Raw genomic sequence first — 21,373 nt, forward strand, 5'->3', positions numbered from 1 at the left:
AATGTAGCACATGGCTAAAATCAGCTGGGATTGAAACAGAGAATGGGTTCTCCACAACTTAGGCTCCACGTTGGGCAGAGCATTTACCAACTGAGCCATTGGGCAGCTTAGCATGGAATTATGACCAATGATCTTTGTAGACTCTAACCTGCTAAAGACGTTTTTAATCTGCTGTCCAAAAACGCCTGCCAGATGGCCTCCAGCACTGCTGATCCTTCTTACTGACCTTGAAATCTTTCAAAAAAATGTACCTGTTTTTAGGCAGGAGGGGGCTGCCAATGGCCTTTTCTCCAGTCTTCCAATTTGAGGAGGCTGAGCACAGCCTCTCCAAGACCCACTTTCATTGTGCCTTCTACTGTTCAGGCCTCCATAATGTGAAAGCGGGGACCATGAAAAATTATACTGGAGGCATTCTGATGTCACTTCTGTGACATTTACTGCCCACAGCTAGGGATATGTGGATTGCAATGTTTGTGGACATCCAAGCAAATTATATTTCTGGAGCACAAAGCAGAGGAAAACTGGCAGCTCACTCTATAGGCTTGCCATGACAAATGCCCATATCGTTGTGGTGACAGAAGGTTGATGCCAACTGTAATACTATACCCCAGTATGAACCACTGCCTTCAAAAGAGAAAGGAATAAAAATTGGGAAGGAAGAAAACAAATGCAATTGCTTTTGATGTGTTTATTCAGAAGTTCCATTCCACCCACAGGTGTTATATTCCATTATCGGGCAGCATTCAGCAGATATTCACTGAACTTTGAGATGGCCAAACAAGCTTGTCAGGATAACAGTGCCACCATTGCAACCCCCGAACAGATTCAGGCCTCGTATGAAGATGGGTTTGATCAGTGTGATGCTGGCTGGCTTTCCGATCAAAGCGTCAGGTAACAAACCCAATGTTTGTAAATTGTTAAAACCACAGTTTAGATATATAGCTTGAGAGCACCTGTAGGTCCCATGCCGTTGCAATCCTGATTAAGTAAGGTCTACTATCCGTTTGTTGGTTTTGAGCTGGATACACTTCATTTGCCTTTATATTGGTGTGTAAAGTTTAACTTGTCCCCCATTGCATTTATAGCTGTTAAAATTATGGAATAACTCTAACACATCAAAACAACCAGCTATTTCTCAGTTAAGGGATGTACATGAAAACCAATGTTAGCTACTACTTTGATGATTCTGCCAATATTGCTATGCAAGTGTCTGCTTTGGGATGAGAGGGTGCCTCAAGGAGCTTTTAAATTAGTGTTATAATAAAATCTGGTTTTGGAAGAGTGCTGCTGGAAGGCCATTTATTTTCTCACCAGATTGAGAACATGGAGACTTGTTTTATGCACTTGTGCAGAGTGTAATAATATAATTGTCGCTCTCCATTTCAATCCAAGCATTTTCAATCAGCAGCTTTGATGGTACTGATTTTATGATGGTATTGATGTTGTGATGTTTGATGAATGAAATTGGCTGTGCATATTTAGTGGGCCAGAAGTGGAGCCAATGGATCCAGTAACAGCTCACAATACCCACCAAAAGGTAGCTCCTTGCAGCCACTGGAACATTCTTGCAGGTATTTCAAACACAAAGTAGAAAAAATAAATTAGCGTCTTATTTCATCTCTCAGGACTTCAAAATGCTTTATATCCAAAGAATTATCTCAAAGTGCAGTCACTGATACTATGTAGAAAAACGCAACAGCTATTTTGCATGTAACAATGTCCCATGAACAGCAATGTGATGAATGATGAGGTAATTTATTATTGGTGCTGTTGGTTGAGGTACGAATTTTGGCCAGAATATTGGAAGAAGCGCCCTGCTCTTCTTTTGAGTCGTGCAATAGTAAAAGTACTTTTTATATTCCCAGCTTTGCTGACACACTTGCCTCAGAAGGTTCAAGAGCCACATCACTACTTGAGTATATAATCAGGCTGATACTTCAGTGCAGTACTGAGGAAGTACTGCATTGTTGATGATACTGTGTTTTAATTAAGCAATTAACCCAAGGCCCTGTCTGACTGTTGAGATAGATGTAAAAAATCCCATGACACTTTCCAAAGAAGAGCAGGTCTCCTACAAAACAGTGACTACACTTCAAAAGTAATTTATTGGCTGTAAAATGCTTTAGAGTGTGAAAGGTGCTATATAAATGCTAACTGTTCTTCCATCCTTCGGAAAAGATCTAACCTTCACTGGGTGCCTCCCTCTGATGGCTCCATCAAAACTGCAAACTCAGTATGGGTGTAAACCCACATCTTACCACTGCATAACACTGTGCATTACACTGTCCTTCAGGGGTAATATATAGGACTTATAATTTTCTCAGTTTTTTAGGTATGGTAGTGTAGTGGTTATGGTACTGGACTAACAATCCAAAGCTCAAGAGGGAAATGTTAACCCCCAAGAACGGGAGGGTTGGGGGGCAGGGGGGAAGTTAAAATGAATGATTTTTCCAGCGCAACCGCAACTTGGCACCAGCACGACTACTTCTGAGTTTAATGGAGGAGCATTTGGATGTCTGTGAGTAACCTACTCGCCGGAGGCGGGTCCCTAATTAGTGCGGGCCGGTAGTTATCAGAGCAATTAATGTCATTATGAGACGTTAATTAGGTCTTTTTAAGTTGATTTTACAAGATCTTCAAATTTAACACAGTTTCTCGGGGCTCGTGAATCTTGCCAGTGAAACGAAGGCGAGAAGGGCCGGATCCATGAGGTAGGTACCTTTATTGCACTGCTTGTGGGCTGGGAGGAGCAGGAGTGCTTCCCCGCTGCTCACCAAGCTTATCTTTTAAAGACCCCGCGATCGGCCTTCACCCCACCCCCAACATCATGACGTCCGACTTCCCACACTCCCGCCCCCCCCCCCCCCCCTCCGTGATTGTCCGCTCCATACAAGCCCTGAAGACTCCAATCTCTCCCCAACCTTCCCCATACAAACCCCAAGATTCCGATTTCTCCCTGACCTCCTTAATACAAAAACCCCGAAGACTCTGATCTCTTCCTGGCTGCTTTCTCGCCCGACAGGCAGTCAGCTTGTCAATCTGACTGGCTGCCAGGCGCGAAATCTGTTGAAAAATTTTTAATGACGTCCTAACATCAAAATCGTCACAACGTGCAGGAAACCCTTGCTTCAGGGTTTCCCGTCCAAAAATCTTCCCCCTCCACTCTCTTCCCAGCTTTGAGTTAGTATCCAGGCCCATGAGTCCAGATCTTACCAATGCAGCCTGTGAAATTAAATTAATTTGATAATTCGTGGGCTAGTACCAGCAAAATGATTAAGAAAGTTGCTGGATTGTTGTAGAAATCAACTGGTTTGCTAATGTCCTTCGGGGAAGGGAAACTCCCACCCCTACCTAGTCTGGCTACATGTGACTCCCAAACTTTGTGGTTAATTCCTAATGCCCTCTGAAGTGGACTACAAACAATTGCTATTCAAGAAGGCATTCCACCACCTTCTCTAGGGTTGAGCAATAATGTGGCCTTGCCAGTGTCACGCACATCCTGAGAACAAATTATAAAAAAGGTTGACAACCTTTGTGATCTATTGTTTAAGATTGTTAATCAGTTATTTGCTGACTAATCTATAGTAGTATCATACAGTGATCTCTCTTCTGCTTCTTAGATACCCAATCACCAAGCCTAGACCTGGCTGCTATGCAGATAAAAAGGGGCAACCAGGTGTCAGAACATATGGAATACGAGACCCCATTGAGACATATGATGTTTACTGTTATGTGGGAGATATAAATGGTAAGATGTTTTTGTAATGGTTGGATTTTTTTGTATTAATAATGTTTTGTTGTTGGAAAATGTGAAATAATACTTCAAAAAGGTACAAGGGCTCCGTGGAGTCAGTGGGGTAGAAATTCATCTGGGCCCAGTGAATTAGTTTTGAAGTGTAGTTACTGTTTTATAGGCAAAGCTGTTCTTTTAAAAAGTGCCATGGGAATTTTTGCATCCATCTTAACAGTCAGACAGGGCCTTGGGTTAATTGCTCAATTGAAAGATGGTATCTTCCAACACTCCCTCAGTACAGTAAAGCACTACCCCGCTGGAGTAATTGATAAGTCTTTTGCCCGAGGCCTGCCCAAAATTGGGCCTTTGGCCTCATCTAAATAATGTGGGTGAGCTGCTGACGCCTCTCATTAACTCCACAGACAGCTTTCCCATTTCAGGCAACCAATTTCTGGCCGCTTGCCTTGCTGGCGAGAGTTTACTAGTACATGAAAATATGGGAGAGTGACTCGCTATATTTATGCTTTTGAAACTGACACCCTTAACTGGATGGAAAATTTGCAGGGCCAGAGTTTATGGAGGCAACAGAGGGTGAATGGGTGTCAGCTGTACTCCTTTAATGTATAAGAGCCTGTGGTTTTGTTTTTTCCTTGCTATATCTTCCTTCTGTTCTATTCCTCTCTCATTCTCACTCCATTCTTTATTATTCCTGGTGCTTTCCATTCTAGTTTCATTTCATGAAGTTCCTTGAAATGAAACCAGTAAAGCAGTTCTCTCTGACATGCATCGTCCAAATATTAGATAGTCTTGGTGGATGATTACTAGTTAAAGTAAATGGGAACTGCTACGAACTTGGTCTGGACAATCAGGGTTTACTGTTGTATAAACTGAGACATTCATTAAGCTTCCTTCTGCTGCTGTTATTGATTAAGCTAGAGTATGAGCTATTCAGTCGTTTGCTATTGATTTTGGTCACTCATTCTTCCCAAAGTGCTGATTTAGCAGAATCACGTGTCATTTGGAATCGAGCACATGATTGTATCATGCTGAAAGTAAATTAAAGCCATCAATCTGGGCCATAGCATTAACTCATAATCACTGTGATGTGACCCATTTAGTTGCAAATTATAACTGATGATGGATATAGTAATTTTGTTACGATTTCCTTATAAGACTTTATTTTAAGAATAACAAGAGAAGACTTTCTTTCTGAATCTTGTAAATGGCACATGTTAACTGTGTTTTACATGCTCATTACAGCTTGTGAAGAAAGAGGGGGGATTCATATCACTTGGCTTGTCATGAGGCTGCTTTCAAATGGCAGCATCTCTTTAGGCCTCTTTTGGTAGGATTTTAAATCTCCAGTTTCCTGAAACTTGAAAACGTGATTAGCATTTTTATTTAGCCATAAATATCAACAAGAATCACAATGTTATAAAAAAAGGTATGACCGTTTTCCTGATTCTTCATCTCTTTGTAGTGAAACTTTACGAAACAGTCACTTCTCGCACTGGTCAAAATAAATCTTTTCTCGTTTATATTACTTCTGTCTGGTTTGTTCAATTCTATGGTCATTTGGGTTAATTAGTAAGTTTGGAAACTGGAACGCCTGAAGTAAAGAGCCATTTGGTTCAAATTTGCTACTTTAGAAAGGATAACACTTTATTAAAAAATTAGATTTTTCCTCCACCTCCTCCATAATCCCAATGGCTCAGTAAGTAGTAAAATCAGATAGGCCACAAAGATCTTTGGTTGATCCCTGTGCCACAGACCCTCCAATACCTCAAGACGTGTGGTCATTCATGTGTGAGCCTTAACAGTGAATATCGGCAAGATGTTTGGTCACATGGGGTATCACAGCCAAGACGTCTTCTATTCTCACATGCATACGTGCTTCTAACAGTGGTCGTTTAATAGTGACCAAGAGTGAAAATCCGGGCTGATCTTCCCCTCCCTAACCCAGGGGCACGCGACCAAGCGTAGCACGCATACACTGCTCCGGCCAAGATCCACCAACTCGGCACTGTGCGTTGAATCAAGCAAACCTGCGAGCTTCCTGTTCCATGTAGCTTCATTAATCACTGGATAATCTCGCTGACCCATTGGGGGAGAAAGCTAGAAGTTCTTCATGACAATGCCCACATTAAGTGGTGCAATATGTACACAACAGGAAAATACTTGAGATTCTTTCACTTGTTTACTGATGATTGTGGGGGATACAATATACATCTTTAGATAAGGAAAAGGGGCTGTCTCAGCCAGAGTCAACATACAGCCCATTGTTGGCGGCAAGTGAAAACATTGTCATGGTTTCCGATTCCATTCCCCATATTAGCTTAGGCAGAGCTAAGGTCCAGAGAAGTTCCAGCAGGCATGGGACTGTCTAACTAAATTTCACATTTGCTGCCATAGACATGTTTTTCACACTTGGAGCTTCAAGATTTCAAGTTCTTACTTACCCTCTTTAATCGAGCTGCAATATTTTACCAACTGCTATTTCCTCTTTCCCCACCCCCCACACAAAAATGACATTTCTTCAAAGGTTGTGAGAATTCTGCCTTCCCCCGAATCAAACTCAAACTTTGATAAATCCTTTGCACACAAATTAGGGAAAGGTTCGTTAAATAACTTGCAAAACATTAGTTCTCCCGCTGATAACAGCACGTGGAATTTGAAAGGATAAGGTCAAGTGCTTGTTATTCTGTGTTTGAATTGCTGACTGTGCTGTTTCAACTAAATGTAGGATTTAAATGTGAAAGAAATCCTTATGGAGCAATAATATTTCATTTGGTTTCCAGTCAGTGTTTTCTAGTGTATTTATAATAAATTTTTAAAAATCGATTCAAGGAATGAAAACTCATCCCCACATTCGATATTTGTGAGGGAGCAGTATTCAGCATGTTTCTGCAGGTCACTTACACATTAAAATGCTTATTACGGCTTTGGAAGTTTTTAGATTTGATCCTCGCTCTGTGCTTTCTCACCCCAGTCTGACAGTTTGAGCTAAAGTTGCCTTTGAAAAAAATCAACCAAGATTCCTGTTCCTCATCACTATACAGTGAGCCCTGAGCCCTGCTAGAAAGTGTGCGCACATAAGGTGAGAACAGGATTGGACTCGCCTGTAATGACCCTATAAATTGACCAACCTGCCAACATTCACTGTCCAAGCTCACATGTGAAGAACGAGCCATTTGGATGAGGAACCTGAGATGGCTGCAGTACTTGTGGAATTATACCCTCCCCAGCATGAGTCAGGACGTTGAAGGGGGAGAATTAAAAAAGAAAATAAAAGGCTTATATTTCCCCTGTGGGTGCTAAGGATTGAAGTTGAGTTTCTTAAAGTTAAATGATGGTTATCACTTCTAATAAATAAGATGCATGCTTCAGTAGTAATTGGTACTATTGGTGAAAATAATGAGACTGTGCAGCTGGGCCCATTTTTGAATGGATATATTTTCTGTCTGCATTGGATGACAAATTTCCTTGAAATATTTGACTCCTTTGATGATTGAAATAACAAGATTGTTATCATTAATTAGTTGTGGCTTCAAAGTTTGATATTTGTCTATATCACAGCAGGTTACTTTATGTATTTGTTTTATGTTTTATTATTTGAATCTCTTTGTTGTATTCTGCCTCCTTAATATCTGGTTACAAGTTGACCTGACTCCTCTCCCATAAATCAAATGTTGTTTTAGCACAGATTTTCTTACACAGATTTGTGCTGTGTTTTGGGAGTTATGATGTAATGAGTTGTACATAGTAACAGACTAGCAGTGGTTGTGCTATGGCAAGGGGGAAGTGGGTATGAGCTCCAGGGCTGTCTGGCACTTCTGATTATTTGCTTGAGTCACCTGGATAAATTTTTAACTTACTGCCATTGTGGATTGGCAGCCTGTTTATAGAAATCGCCCAATTTTTAATTTCCATCAAAATCAAAGTGATAAGTTGAAAATCTACCCCGCTGAATTTAGTTTGCAATCTGCCTGTTACATGGAGAACCATTTGGAGGTGAAGTGCCCTACCTCTGGGGACAAAAGAAGAGGGAGGTGAACGTGACTGGGTGGAGGAACCAACATTTCCCCAATATTTATATAAAAAGAAAAAAAAGCTGTAAATTTTGAAAATCTAAAATGAAAACAGAAAATGCTGGAAATACACAGTAGGTCTGTCGGCAAATGTAAAGAGAGAGACAGGTTAACGTTTTGGCCACTGACCCTTTGTTAGAATGTTCTGACCAAGGGTCAAAGCCCGAGATGTCAACCTGTTCTCGCTTTACAGACCTCCCAATACAGTGCTTCTCATAAAACACATCCCTGCTGATCAATCACAAAGCAGATGGCAGTCATAGGAAAGTCGTCAGTGACCATTCTGTGCTCTGTCTTGGAGGAGGACTGTGATGGTGAGCCAATATCATAGGGCAAAAATGGAGTAGATATGAATGAATACTTCAACAGATTTAACTTTAGCAGACTTTCCTTTTTCAGGCCTAGGCACATTGGATTGCTTGGACTCAAACATGAAGGAAGATTGGACAGGGAGGACTGCAAACCCATAAGCTCCTCCCTGCCCAATTTCTCTATATGCTGCATCTAGGTGATCCAATAAGCCATATACAGGAACTGGAAAATCTCCCCCACTGTTTGAGGTAATAACAAACTCTATGAATGAGATCTCTTTGCAGATAGTTCCTGGATACTGATGAGACAGAATAGTGGCAAAGCTGCCTCCTGATGGCTCAGTAGGTAAAGGCACTGCATGGTGTGGTACTGCACCATGCAGACAGGAAGACCCCAGTTTTGATCTCTGGATTCACAGACATTTAACCTTTCCCTTTAAATGTCACTGCTAGGTACAGTAACGACTGCCAGAATTCGGGAATGATGTGGAGATGCCGGTGATGGACTGGGGTTGACAAATGTAAGGAATCTTACAACACCAGGTTATAGTCCAACTGTTTTACTTGAAAATCACAAGCTTTCGGAGGCTTTCTCCTTCGTCAGGTGACCTTCGTGGCTCACCTGACGAAGGAGAAAGCCTCCGAAAGCTTGTGATTTTCAAATAAAACAGTTGGACTATAACCTGGTGTTGTAAGATTCGGGAAAGGGGCTAACTTAAATTGATCTTTTTTGACCTTCAAATATTACTTACAAGGGACAAGCATAAAACCAGAAGAAGAAAACAGAGCAACAAAAATGTTAACCTATTTATTAACAAATAGTATTGGAAAGAAATAAAACCTCCCAGGGATTTCGGCAATTTAGATATCATTAGTTTGCTCAGGAGTGTCATTTCTTAGGATGTGGTTACCAACTTAGACTGATTTTTTTTCTCCTGTTTAACAATAGGGGATGTATTTCATGCATCAGCACCAGGAAAGTGGACGTTTGCGGAGTCGCAGCTGGAGTGTAACCGTAGGAACGCGCAGTTAGCCACCACTGGCCAGTTACATGCCGCATGGAAGCAAGGTCTGGATCGCTGCGACTATGGCTGGCTGGCAGACGGCAGTGTACGTTATCCAATTGTCTACGCCAGGAGTCAGTGTGGAGGGGGCCTTGTTGGAGTGAGGACCAAGTATCGATATGACGACAGGACTGGATTTCCAGATCCTAATACCAAATTTGATGCCTACTGCTTTCGAGGTAAATTGTTTAAAAATAACAAAGCTGGTGCACAGCATGTAGGATGGAATAGGAGGGTAAATTTTGTAAATTCATGTTCCCAGTGTGGAGCTTCGCTTGCTGGGAGCACATATTGGAAACACGGACCTGACAATCAGCGAGCCCCATCTGATTTACTGTCCCATCAGTTCCTGATATGCACTCCTGGTGGGTGAAGCTCTGTGCTGGGAGTGCGAGCTTATAAAATTATCTCTAGGATGTTATGCAACATGTAGGAAAACTAAATGGAAATGTGAAAGTAACTGATCTCCTACAGCATTGCCGATGGATTTATGTGGATTGGTCTCTTGCCTCGCCCTGCTGCTCTTAGTAAGTGGTGCTCAGGGTGTTGTGATTCTTTGGATTGTGGTCTTTCTTTCTGCAATGTGATTGTTGAAGAGACTCTACATCACAAGTTTACACAGGTACAAAGGGGACAATTTTCTTCCGGCCCCTACAATGGCACAACTTCGGCAGGATAGAACTTGCACCTGCCCCAAGCTTGCACACCTGACCAGGCCAATTTCCTGGGGTAAGGCCCACTGTAGTATTTTCGGTGGGCTCTTGGGGATTCCCGTCTGCATCAGGAAACCCATCTGTGCAAAGGGAGGGAAATGGTTGCTGTAGGTATGGCCTAACTCCAGGGAAGGTAGACGATAATTAAGTTTTGTTTTAGTGGCGTTTACAAAACATGCTATTCCTAGCATCCAGTGCTACAGTGGGGAAAATAACAGAAACTATGATCTATTCCTAATACTTGTTCTTCTTTTTAATATGCCTGCCCATATTTGACAGATGTATTTACGCTTCACTTTGCTTCCACTGGGAAATTGTGGAACTGACTGTGGGTGATGACAGAGTGGCTCTCCATTCAAATTTCTGCCCCCACCTAGGAAATCATGCCCTAAAATCTTTAATATTTATTTATTCTTCTTTGTGACCTCATTATTTGATTCAGACACTAATGAGAAACATCAGAAGCAGCAAATTAATTTCACATGTGTGTGAATCTTTGTCTCTGCCTATATAATTTGACGCTGTGTGTCTCAATCAAATTTTGTTTAATAACACTTCTGTGACGTGCCTTGGGATGTTTTGCTATATTAAAGGCGCTATGTAAATGCAAGTTGTTGTTGCTCCATCTTTTTAGCTCTCTACAACTTTGTTTCTCTTCTACTTTCCTTTTTCTCCTTTTATCTCTTGCCTCTCTATCCCTTTCTCTCCTGTCTTCCTCTCCCTCTTTTCTTTCATGCTTTCCTATCGCCTTTCTCTCTCAATTTACTGGGACACATTACACAGAGGGGAGCCTTTGTACGATTAATTAAAACCGAGTGTCTATTGACACCACCGTGTCAGCCAGTGAGTTGGAGACGGGGCGGGACTTACGGCAAGACTTACAGCAAACAAGTTTATTTTACGGTAAACAAAGCAAACAAAGTCTATTTACAGAGTCTATTTAAGAAGAGTCTCTAGGAACTGCAGTGAACAGAACTCATGCATGACTGAAACTGCAGCAACTTCTCCCGATTAAAAGCATCATGATGTCTCCAGCAAAATGCAGTGAGTGGAGGATAGTCACATAATACAAATTATGTGCATAAACTCAATCCCAGACACTTACAGCGGTGCGATCTCCAGGCGTGATTGATGGGGGAATTATCCAATCATCTCCATTCTGGCTGGCTGCATGTAGTGACACCACTATTCCCAATTAAAACTGACCTGAAAGAGAATTTGATTGCAAAATAAATGTTATTTTGTTTAGGGGGGGAAAAAAGTGCATGTGCTAAATGCTCTTCCTCTGCCATTAGTTGTGGCCAGCAGCTTTATAAATACTCAGTTGGAAAATGCATTTTCCAATGTGGTCCTCAGCCATCCAGACCAGGAAAATCCTAGATTTGATTCCTTGTCTGTGCTAAATTGGTTAGTCTCAGTTTAGGCAGTAGTTGGGAGACTACAATTGATTTGAGTGCCCTTGGTAGGGAGGGGCTCAATCAGGCATTGTTAGAATTGGAATACATGCTAAACCTTTGTAAATCACTGGTTAGGCCTCAGCTGGAGTATTCTGTTCAATTCTGGGCACCACACTTTAGGAAGGATGTCAAGGCCTTGGAGAGGGTGCAGAGGAGATTTACTAGAATGGTACCAGGGATGAGGGACTTGAGTTACTTGGAGAGACTAGAGTCGCTGGGATTGTTCTCTGCAGAGCAGAGGTGGTTAAGGGGAGATTTAATAGAAGCGTTCAAAATCATTAAGGGTTTTGATAGAGTAAACAAGGAGAAACTGTTTCCACTGGCAGAAGGATCAGTAACCAGAGGACACTGATTTTAAGGTCATTGGCAAAAGAGCCAGAGACGAGATGAGAATCTCTTTTGCGCAGCGAGTTATTATGATCTGGAGTGTACTGCTTGAATGGCTGGTGGAAGCAGATTCAGTGGTAACTTTCAAAAGGGAATTGGATAAATACTTGAAGGGGAGAACATTGCAGGGCTATGGGGAAAGAGCAGGGCAGTGGGACTAATTGGATAGCTCTTTCAAAGAGCCGGCACAAGCACGACGGACTGAATGGCTGCCTCCTGTGCTATAAGGTTCTATGATTCTATGATATGTAGATGTCAGATTAGAACAGGATCAGGCTTGACTGATCCCTTCCATTATTCGTTCAGTTTCTGACATGTATGCTCTAGGCTAACGCTGCTTGGCTGAAACACCTGAGGCATCTGGCACCTGTGGAATTATAGTCCAGCACAAGGAAGTGCTTTCAGGAGAGCAGAGAAAATTAGAGGGAACGAAGAAAGCAAGTGACCTTGCAGTGAATGAAAATGGTAAATCTGAAGCAGAATTTGGTCGTAATGACATTCTTCAGTTGACTGATACGCTGGGCACAAATCCAAGTGCCTGAGATCACCAAGCTATTCAACAAAAAAGTGCCACACAATGTGAAAAGTTGCACAAGACTAATAATGGAGTGTTAATGGCTTCCAACAAAAAATTGTCCTGTTGCAAGAAAATAAGTCAAAATAAGGTCAAAAGCTTTCATTTTGTTCAGCTGTTATAGCTGTTACCAGCCCTGGGGTGCCTGTTAGCAGATGAGGAACAATAATGGTCATAATATCTTTGCAAATGATGTGACTGCTTTATTACAGTACAGAGGGCTAGCCCTCCACAAGTAAAACCATTTACTAAGAATGAAAGCTGAAGATTAATGGTTTGGGTGTATAATTTCAGAGATAAAATAGAAAGGGCCAAATCTGGAAATATGAATAAAACATACAGTGTTAGAGTTGCACAGCACCTGAAAGAAAAAAGCTAGGTTAATATTTCAGCTGTAACCCTTCATGAGAACTATATAACTTCCAGTTTAATTTGATAACATGGTGCATGGCACTACCTTTTATCAAACTAAATACATGTTTGAAAAATTACAGGGCAGACTTTCCTGTGCATATTGGATTCCCTGGGTGCAATGCATAGAGGAAAATCAGGCGGAGAGGAGCACACAACAGTATGGGGCCCACCTGATATTCATCTACGTGCTGCATCCAGGTGATCCAATATGTCCAGGCATTGGAACAAGAAAATCTGCCCGTACACGTTACAGGGGTGCCATCTTCATTTAAAAAAAATGCTTGACAAACCTTTTCATGATTGTTTACCAACTTAAGTCACATTGAAACTCATCAGCTTGCTGTTTGACCACAACATTGTGATGAAAAAGGTAAAAGGTGTTTCTGGCCCTTCTGTCCAAGCAAAATGATCTGTTAAACAGTTTTTCCTGAAGCCTATGTTGTTTTAAAAGTCTGGTAAAGACCGACATTTTTAAGGTTTCAGGTGGGCTTCTTTAACCTTTACCTTCCTGAGCAAATGGAAATTTCGGAGAGTTTGCACGCCAAGTTTCTGCAACTAATTCTTTAACTTCTGGGCTCAGTGCTAGATTTGTTGCTTTGCCGCTTCAGGATCCCTTTGGCAGAAAGAGCAAGAGGATGTAAAAGTCATATTTGCTTTTAACTATCGCTGTCATAAATCAAAATGGTTGATCTGCTTTCATGTAAGGATAGGATTTGTTAAATTGGAACATAAAAGCACATTGTCAATGAACTCTTTCAAGTAGGCAGGTACTACTGCTCTGACCAGCGTCTGTGGAACACATGTTCTTCCTGTTTTTCAGAATTATGTCATTTTTTTAATATATCTCTACAGAGTTGACTCGGACTGGTGCCTGTACAGTTTGTTGAATAATGAGACTTAACTGTATGAATGCTTTTTAAAAAATAATCAACAAAAACTTCAACTCCATTTTCTGATTTTGTTTTCTCACTATCATAATTCCGTCCCTCTTCCACTTCACGTACCAACGAAGAGAGTGGGCACTGCGCACTTTCAAGATCTCAGCAATGCTGCTCTGTAATCAGCCACTAGGAGGTGCACAGTGTTATCCTTAGATGATTGTCAAGCCCTCTGATTTTTAAGAAACAATTTGAAGATGTTGGCACGTGGAATCCCTGAGATATAAATCCATAAAACTGGAGTGTTCAGAGTGTGTGTAGTATACAGCAGCAGAGCACAGGTTTGTTATGGCGATGACATAAAACAATGTATCCTGTAGGGTCTTTGCTAATCTGCACTAAGGCTACGTAAATAGCTTTTCTCTGTGTTTAATAGGTCAATCTCCAGCTTTTGCTGCTCATTTCCAGATACAGCTGCTTTTCATTATTTTAGCATCTACCCCCACCGCCCCCCCCATTGTATCTTCTAGTAGCAGTCAGTGATGTAAGATGTGAGACAGATTTTTCCCAATAAAAACCCATGAATTTACTAACTCTCCACATCCAATTATCTCACCAACATCTGTTTACATGAAAAGCCTCTTTGTATTTTTAAAAAACTTTTCATTAATCAAACTAAGACAGAGACTTTTTTTTTAAACAGCACTGGGAAAAATATGTACTAGTCTTTAAAGGCTGCAATGTCTAATTTTTGATGCACTCATGATTTTTTCCAGTCAGACTATGTTTAAAAATAGGCACCTTTCTCACAAATTCAATAAGAAACTAACACACTATGAGCTTTGCCTTGTGTGAATTAATGGCACGTTGCTGATCTAATTAAGCAAGAGGTGAGTTGTTCGCTATGATGGTGAGAGAAAGGAAATCTATCGATATATGTGGGTATATATTATTTTAAGAATCCAACCTTCTCCCTTCCCCTCCTGAAGGCCCTGACTCTGTACTTGGGTACAATTCCACTGGTATTGGCTGTCCTCTGGTACCTTGCCCAACTAACCACACTTCACATAAATGTCAGCAGATTATTTGACTGTAGGAAGGAGTATCAACCAAAGCCAATCCTATCCGTACCCAACACCCACTGACTAACAAATGGGATTAGTCAATGAATGATGATCAGGAGCAGCAAACCTGCTAATTTTTTTTCCCCCCACACTGGGCTACCTTAGCAAATTGTATTAGCCCCACTACTGCCTGGGCTGAGATCAGCTGATTAAACACAGACCAGTTATCAACCCCAAGACTCTCGTGGTTTCCAGGCAATGATCCTGGTAGTTACGGAGCCCTCCAGCACTGACCCTGCCAGAGTATGTGGGGTCAATGGTGGGCTCCTTATTTGCATGGGCCTGGAGGCTGCCATGCCACTATGGGTGCATCGAGCGCGCCTTCCCTCCCCATTCTGCCAGAAGCTCCAGCACCCGACTGCCAGCCTCCGCTGGGTAAGGGGGCCGAGCCTAAAGCTTACCTGAGCTTTGCGGTTCCAAGCCACTTCCCTTCCCTAGGCTCTTCCTCCTCTCCCACATCCCTACGGTGGGGCTGACTTCCGCTCTTATGCTGGGTCCCTCATGGGCCAAGGGAAGTGGGAACTTCCAGCAAAGGGAGTCCCCGCTCCCTTTGACAATGTAAGAGCCACAGATGCCTGGGACTTCCCAACTACGGTCAGGATCCAGAGTATCTGGTTCCCAACCTTTTTTCTGGGTGATTCCGCTGGACCTCTGCCCAAGGTACAGCAGGAGTCCAGTGGAAATGCCAAGGAAATTTGACCCCATCAAGTCTGCAGCTGAGAGTGCAGACTTGTTCATAAATGATTCTGCAAATGTAGCCTAACACTCACTTTTAGGATGTTATTGTACATGTGGAGGTGTGAGGACAACACATGTTTAAAGTGATGTGGGGTAGGCAGCCCCTTATTGTATATCTGCTCCTGCTTAAATCCCTGGCCAGGTAAAATGGAGCTCTGTGAATAATTGTAAGCAGACACATAAGGGATAATTTTACGACTTCACACTCCCAGCAGGGAGCCTTGCTCCCCGAGAGCTCACATTGGAAATTCGGACACGAGCTGGACGTGATTTTCCAAACATTTAAATTGCAGCACAAAGTTGGAAAATCACCCCAATAGTGGTTTGCTCACTAACATCTGATTGCAGTTAATGCTAGCAGATTTTTCCTGTTGGCTCTGTGATCTCTCAAAAGAAAAATCAAAATGAAAGTTTTAAAAAGTTCCCAGACTGCTTCATGGAAATGAGCTCACACTTTCTGCCGAAGATCCTTGGGGGCCTTCACACCCAAACAATTCACTCACAGCCAAAACTGCTTTGCATTGACAGGTCTGTGTAGCTGGCCTATTAAAGACGACATCTCAATGACAATCCAAATGTATCCTTGAATGATAAATGGAACAAAAGATTTTACTTATTTGATCCACATGGAAACCTTTTTGCCTTTTAAAAAATAGTTCTTTTATGTAAGACCCAAGTAATGAAATATTTAAAATATTTGACTGCGTTCTTGGCTACACCTTGCTATCTTAATCTTACAAATCTTCGTAAGCCTTCTATGTTAATTTTACCGTATTTATACTAAAACAGTCAAAGGAATTTCTGTAAATGTTATTTAACACTACAGGTACAAAAAATGTATTTTCTATAATATGGTTCAGTCCCAGTCTGAGTAACTATTACAGGTGTATACTGTACTTCACCAAAATATAAATAGCCTGCCACCTCCCTCCCAGCTCCACTGGCATTGTTGCAAACTTAGGTTGTAATTTGCGAGTAGTTTGAACTGGAGTGGAGTAAAAAGAAAAAGAAAGACTTGCATTTATATAGTACCTTTCACGACTTCAGGACGCTATACAGCCAATAAAGTACTTTTGAAGTGTTGCCACCGTTGTAATATACTGATGGTTATATACCTGTCGCTAACATTGGTAATTGTTGGAGCAATTTGAGGTGCCGAGTGGATGATCCATCTCGGCCTCCTCCCGATATCCCCACCATCACAGAAGCCAGTCTTCAGCCAATTCGATTCAATCCACGTGATATCAAGAAATGGCTGAGTGCACCGGATACAGCAAAGACTATGGTCCCCGACAACATTCCAGCTGTAGTGCTGAAGACTTGTGCTCCAGAACTAGTTGCACCTCTAGCCAAACTGTTCCAGCACAGCTACAACACTGACATCTACCCGACAATGTGGAAAATTGCCCAGGTATGTCCTGTCCACAAAAAGCAGGATAAATCCAATCCGGCCAATTACCGCCCCATCAGTCTACTCTCAATCATCAGCAAAGTGATGGAAGGTGTCGTCGACAATGCTATCAAGTGGCACTTACTCACCAATAATCTGCTCACCGATGCTCAGTTTGGGTTCCACCAGGACCTCTCGGCTCCAGACCTCATTACAGCCTTGGTCCAAACATGGACAAAAGAGCTGAATTCCAAAGGTGAAGTGAGATTGAAGTCAGTGGGAATCAGGGGGAAAATTCTCTTGTGGCTGGAGTCATACCTAGCATAAAGGAAGATGATAGTGGTTGTTGTAGGCCATCATCTCAGCCCCAGGACATTGCTGCAGGAGTTCCTCAGGACAGTGTCCTAGGCCCAACCATCTTCAGCTGCTTCATCAATGACCTTCCCTCCATCATAAGGTCAGAAATGGGGATGTTTGCTGATGATTGCACAGTGTTCAGTTCCAATCGCAACCCCTCAGATAATGAAGCAGTCCGTGCCCGCATGCAGCAAGACCTGGACAACATCCAGGCTTGGGCTGATAAGTGACAAGCAACATTCGCGCCAGACAAGTGCCAGGCAATGACCATCTCCAACAAGAGAGAATCTAACCACCTCCCCTTGACATTCAACAGCATTACCATCGCTGAATCCCCCATCATCTACTTCCTGGGGATCACCATTGACCAGAAACTTAACTGGTCCAGCCATATAAATACTGTGGCTACAAGAGCAGGTCAGAGGCTGGGTATTCTGTGGCGAGTGACTCACCTCCTGACTCCCCAAAGCATTTCCACCACCTACAAGGCACAAGTCAGGAGTGTGATGGAATACTCTTCACTTGCCTGGATGAGTGCAGCTCCAACAACACTCAACAAGCTCGACACCATCCAGGACAAAGCAGCCCGCTTGATTGGCACCCCATCCACCACCCTAAACATTCACTCCCTTCATCACCGGTGCACAGTGGCTGCAGTGTGTGCCATCCACAGGATGCACTGCAGCAACTCGCCAAGGCTTCTTCGACAGCACCTCCCAAACCCGCGACCTCTACCATCTTGAAGGACAAGGGCAGTAGGCACATGGAACAATAACACCTGCACGTTCCCCTCCAGGTCACACACCATCCCGACTTGGAAATATATTGCCGTTCCTTCATTGTCGCTGGGTCAAAATCCTGGAACTCCCTTCCTAACAGCACTGTGGGAGAACCTTCATCACATGGACTGCAGCGGTTCAAGAAGGTGGCTCACCACCACCTTCTCGAGGGCAATTAGGGATGGGCAATAAATGCTGGCCTTGCCAGCGACGCCTACATCCCATGAACGAATAAAAAAAAGTCACAAAATAGAACTATCACAAATGAATCTTAATGTTGCAACATTAAGATTCATGGTGCCAACACTAACATCATACAACTGCTTAGAAATATCCATACTCCGCAAAACTATTATATACTTTCATGCTCAGAAAGGAGATGAAAGGTCTAATTTTTTTTAATGATTTGTTTTTCTGGAGGTAAGGTTCATCGAGATGTGAGAAAGGTACACCAGCCTATTTTAAGCAAATAGAGAGAGCACCAAACATGCCTCAAGTTGCACACAGCCAGAAGAATATAAAGGGGCTATTTCCATGATCGGATGCTGCCAGTGAGGACAGGTATTTGCAGTGAGCGCAGGACAGAAAGTCTCAGACTGCAGGCCCACGTTTTCCCGACATGCACTCCGTGCGAGTACAGCTCCTCACCAGAAGTGGCTAATTGCATAGTAAGCCCTAATTTGTAATGGTAGGCAGGTAAAATTTCCACAAGGCTACATGAGGTTTTCTGTAAATCATAATGTTGGGTATGAGAAATGTTCATATTCTGCTCCATTTGAACTGTGAAAAATCTCCCAACGGCACAATAAATCCAGATTATGTCACTCCAAACGTTTGTTTTCATTAGAAAGAGCATTTTGAACTATGTAACATTGTGATGAACTATTTGCAGTGGTAGCATATCAATGATTCAGACTTAAATGTAGGGGGCATAATTAAGAAGTTTGCAGATGATACGAAAGCTGTGTGCTTGATAGTGAGGAGGAAAGGTGTAGGCTGCAGGAAGATATCAATGGACTGGTCAGGTGGGCAGAAAAGTGGCAAATAGAATCCAATCCGGAGAAGTGTGAGGTGCATTTGGGAAGGGCAAAAAAGGCAAGGGAATACACAATAAATGGGAGGATACTGAGAGGTGTAGAGGAACAGAGGGACCTTGGAGTGCATGTCCACAAATCCCTGAAGGTAACAGGACAGGCAGATAAGGTGGTTAAGAAGGCATACGGGATGCTTTCCTTTTATTAGCCGAGGGATAGAACATAAGAGCAGGGAAGTTATGCTAGAACTGTATAAAGCACTAGTTAGGCCACAGCTTGAGTACTCTGTACAGTTCTGGTCACCACATTACAGGAAAGATGTGATTGCACTCGAGAGGGTACAGAGGAGATTTACGAGGATGTTGCCAGGTCTGGATAATTTTAGCTACGAGGAAAGATTGGATAGGCTGGGGTTGTTTTCTTTGGAACAAAGGAGGCTGAGGGGAGATTTAATTGAGGTGTACAAAATTATGAGGGGCCTAGCTAGATTGGATAGGAAGGACCTATTTTCCTTAGCAGAGAGGTCAATAACCAGGTGGCATAGATTTCAAGTAATTGGTAGAAGGATTAGAGCGGAGTTGAGGAGAAATTTTTTCACCCAGTGGGTGGTAGGTGTCTGGAACTCACTGTCTGAAAGGGTGGTAGAGACAGAAACCCTCATCGCATTTCAAAAGTACTTGGATATGCATTTGAAGTGCAGTAACCTATAGGGTTACGGACCAAGAGCTGGAAAGTGGGATTAGGCTGGGAGGCTCTTTTTCAGCCTGCACTGATACGATTGGCCAAATGGCCTCCTTCTGTGCTGTAAATTTTTATGATTCTGTGGTGGTGATGGGAGCTATCTGAGATGATCAACTAAGATGAGCAGACAACGATATTGGCATAAAGTTGAAGCATATTGGCTTATTTGTAATTTTTCCTATAGCATATTGGTACCGATATGCTAAATAAGCCAATTGGCATCACTGATCTGAATGAGGGAGAGGGAAAAAAGCTTCAAAATACAGCATGCCTTAGAACTGGAGTCTCTATTTTCTTTTCTGTGTGCTATTGTATCAACGAGTTGACTGTAATAGTGCCACAATTAGCTGCAGCAGTCCTGCTGAGGCTGTGGTTACCTGAAATGCACACTTGGCCTGGAAACACGCCTCCTCCTGCAGTTAGGGGTTATCCACACATTAGAACTAAATTATCAGAAGAAAAGTAAAAAGCAACTGTCTCAAATTAGCACCTACTTATGATGTCACACAGAATGTAATATTATGAAAATATACAATGTTATGCAGAGGTGATGTTGAAAATGTTTATTTTTGTGACGAGTGGTTCATTTTGACTTGTGCCTGATCATGAGTTAATATTCTGTGCCAAGAGCAGCTTTGTCTGACTTGAATTACGATTTTAGTAGTTTTGGAGCCAGTCTAAAAAGTCAGGAAATGGCAGGTTTAAATATAAAAGGAAATAAGCCAACTCTCTGTTTTATATGCTTTTTAAAGAACTTTTCAAAATGAAATCTAATTATTATCATTAAGTAAATGTTCACACATGATTCATTTGAATGTTTTTATTAGAAACACATTAATGCATAAATTGCTTCATGTTGTACTGTCAAAGCTGGTAAAGCCTCATTGTAATGCTGCAAAGATCTACGATTATTCAAACAAAAATTACATTCTGAAGCACGTTTCAAAATTACCCCAGTTTCCAAATCACATTACTTATGGATAAAAATCACTTAAAGATTTGTTTCTTTTACCTTGACAGCGATTGGCCAACCTTCTAGGTGTGACCAGGACCTTAGGCTCCATTCTGCCTGTGATCCTAGACCTGGTTGCCAAACAGCTTTAAAGATAATCAAGTAGACCATCAATGTATGTTCAAGACTGCAGTGCTCCACAATGGACTCCTTTGTTTGCATGTAAATCCGAAATAAAGGTTCTCTATTTATAAAGAGGAATTTAGCGTTCAATACTTCATCCAATTTGAAAATATTTTGGGGGTGAATTTCTTTGGACTTCTCCCGTTCTGCTGGTGGAACTTCAGTGCAAACCCCATTTACATGCAGTGGAGTGGAAGAACCCTGAGGAAATTCACCCTCTATATTTTATCAAGTGACTGTTGGGAATGACTGTGAGTGGTCAGTTTGTATACTCATTGTGCTGACCTTCCAAGTTTTTGGCCTTGATTCTTGCCAACTGTAGAGTGAGCGACCATGGGCAAAATGCAGAAGTCAGTACCATGACTATTCAAAGGACACACTTCCTGTTCTTGTCCCCGATATAGTGGATTGTTGTTGAAGTGGGGTTTTTTTCTGGTGGAAAACAGGCCCTATAAT

General features: G+C 42.1%; 1 protein-coding gene across 1 annotated transcript in view; it reads left to right on the forward strand.

Annotated features, from left to right (window-relative positions):
• LOC137320871 (versican core protein-like) overlaps positions 1 to 21,373 on the forward strand; it is a 178,093-nt gene that overhangs the window by 41,354 nt on the left and 115,366 nt on the right. Inside the window, exons 5-7 of the mRNA XM_067982803.1 lie at positions 717 to 891; positions 3,621 to 3,748; positions 9,082 to 9,375. Of these exons, the coding sequence (XP_067838904.1) occupies positions 717 to 891; positions 3,621 to 3,748; positions 9,082 to 9,375 (597 nt within the window). The remainder of the gene's footprint in view (positions 1 to 716; positions 892 to 3,620; positions 3,749 to 9,081; positions 9,376 to 21,373) is intronic.

Source organism: Heptranchias perlo, chromosome 4 (assembly GCF_035084215.1).
Source record: "Heptranchias perlo isolate sHepPer1 chromosome 4, sHepPer1.hap1, whole genome shotgun sequence".
NCBI lineage: Eukaryota > Metazoa > Chordata > Chondrichthyes > Hexanchiformes > Hexanchidae > Heptranchias > Heptranchias perlo.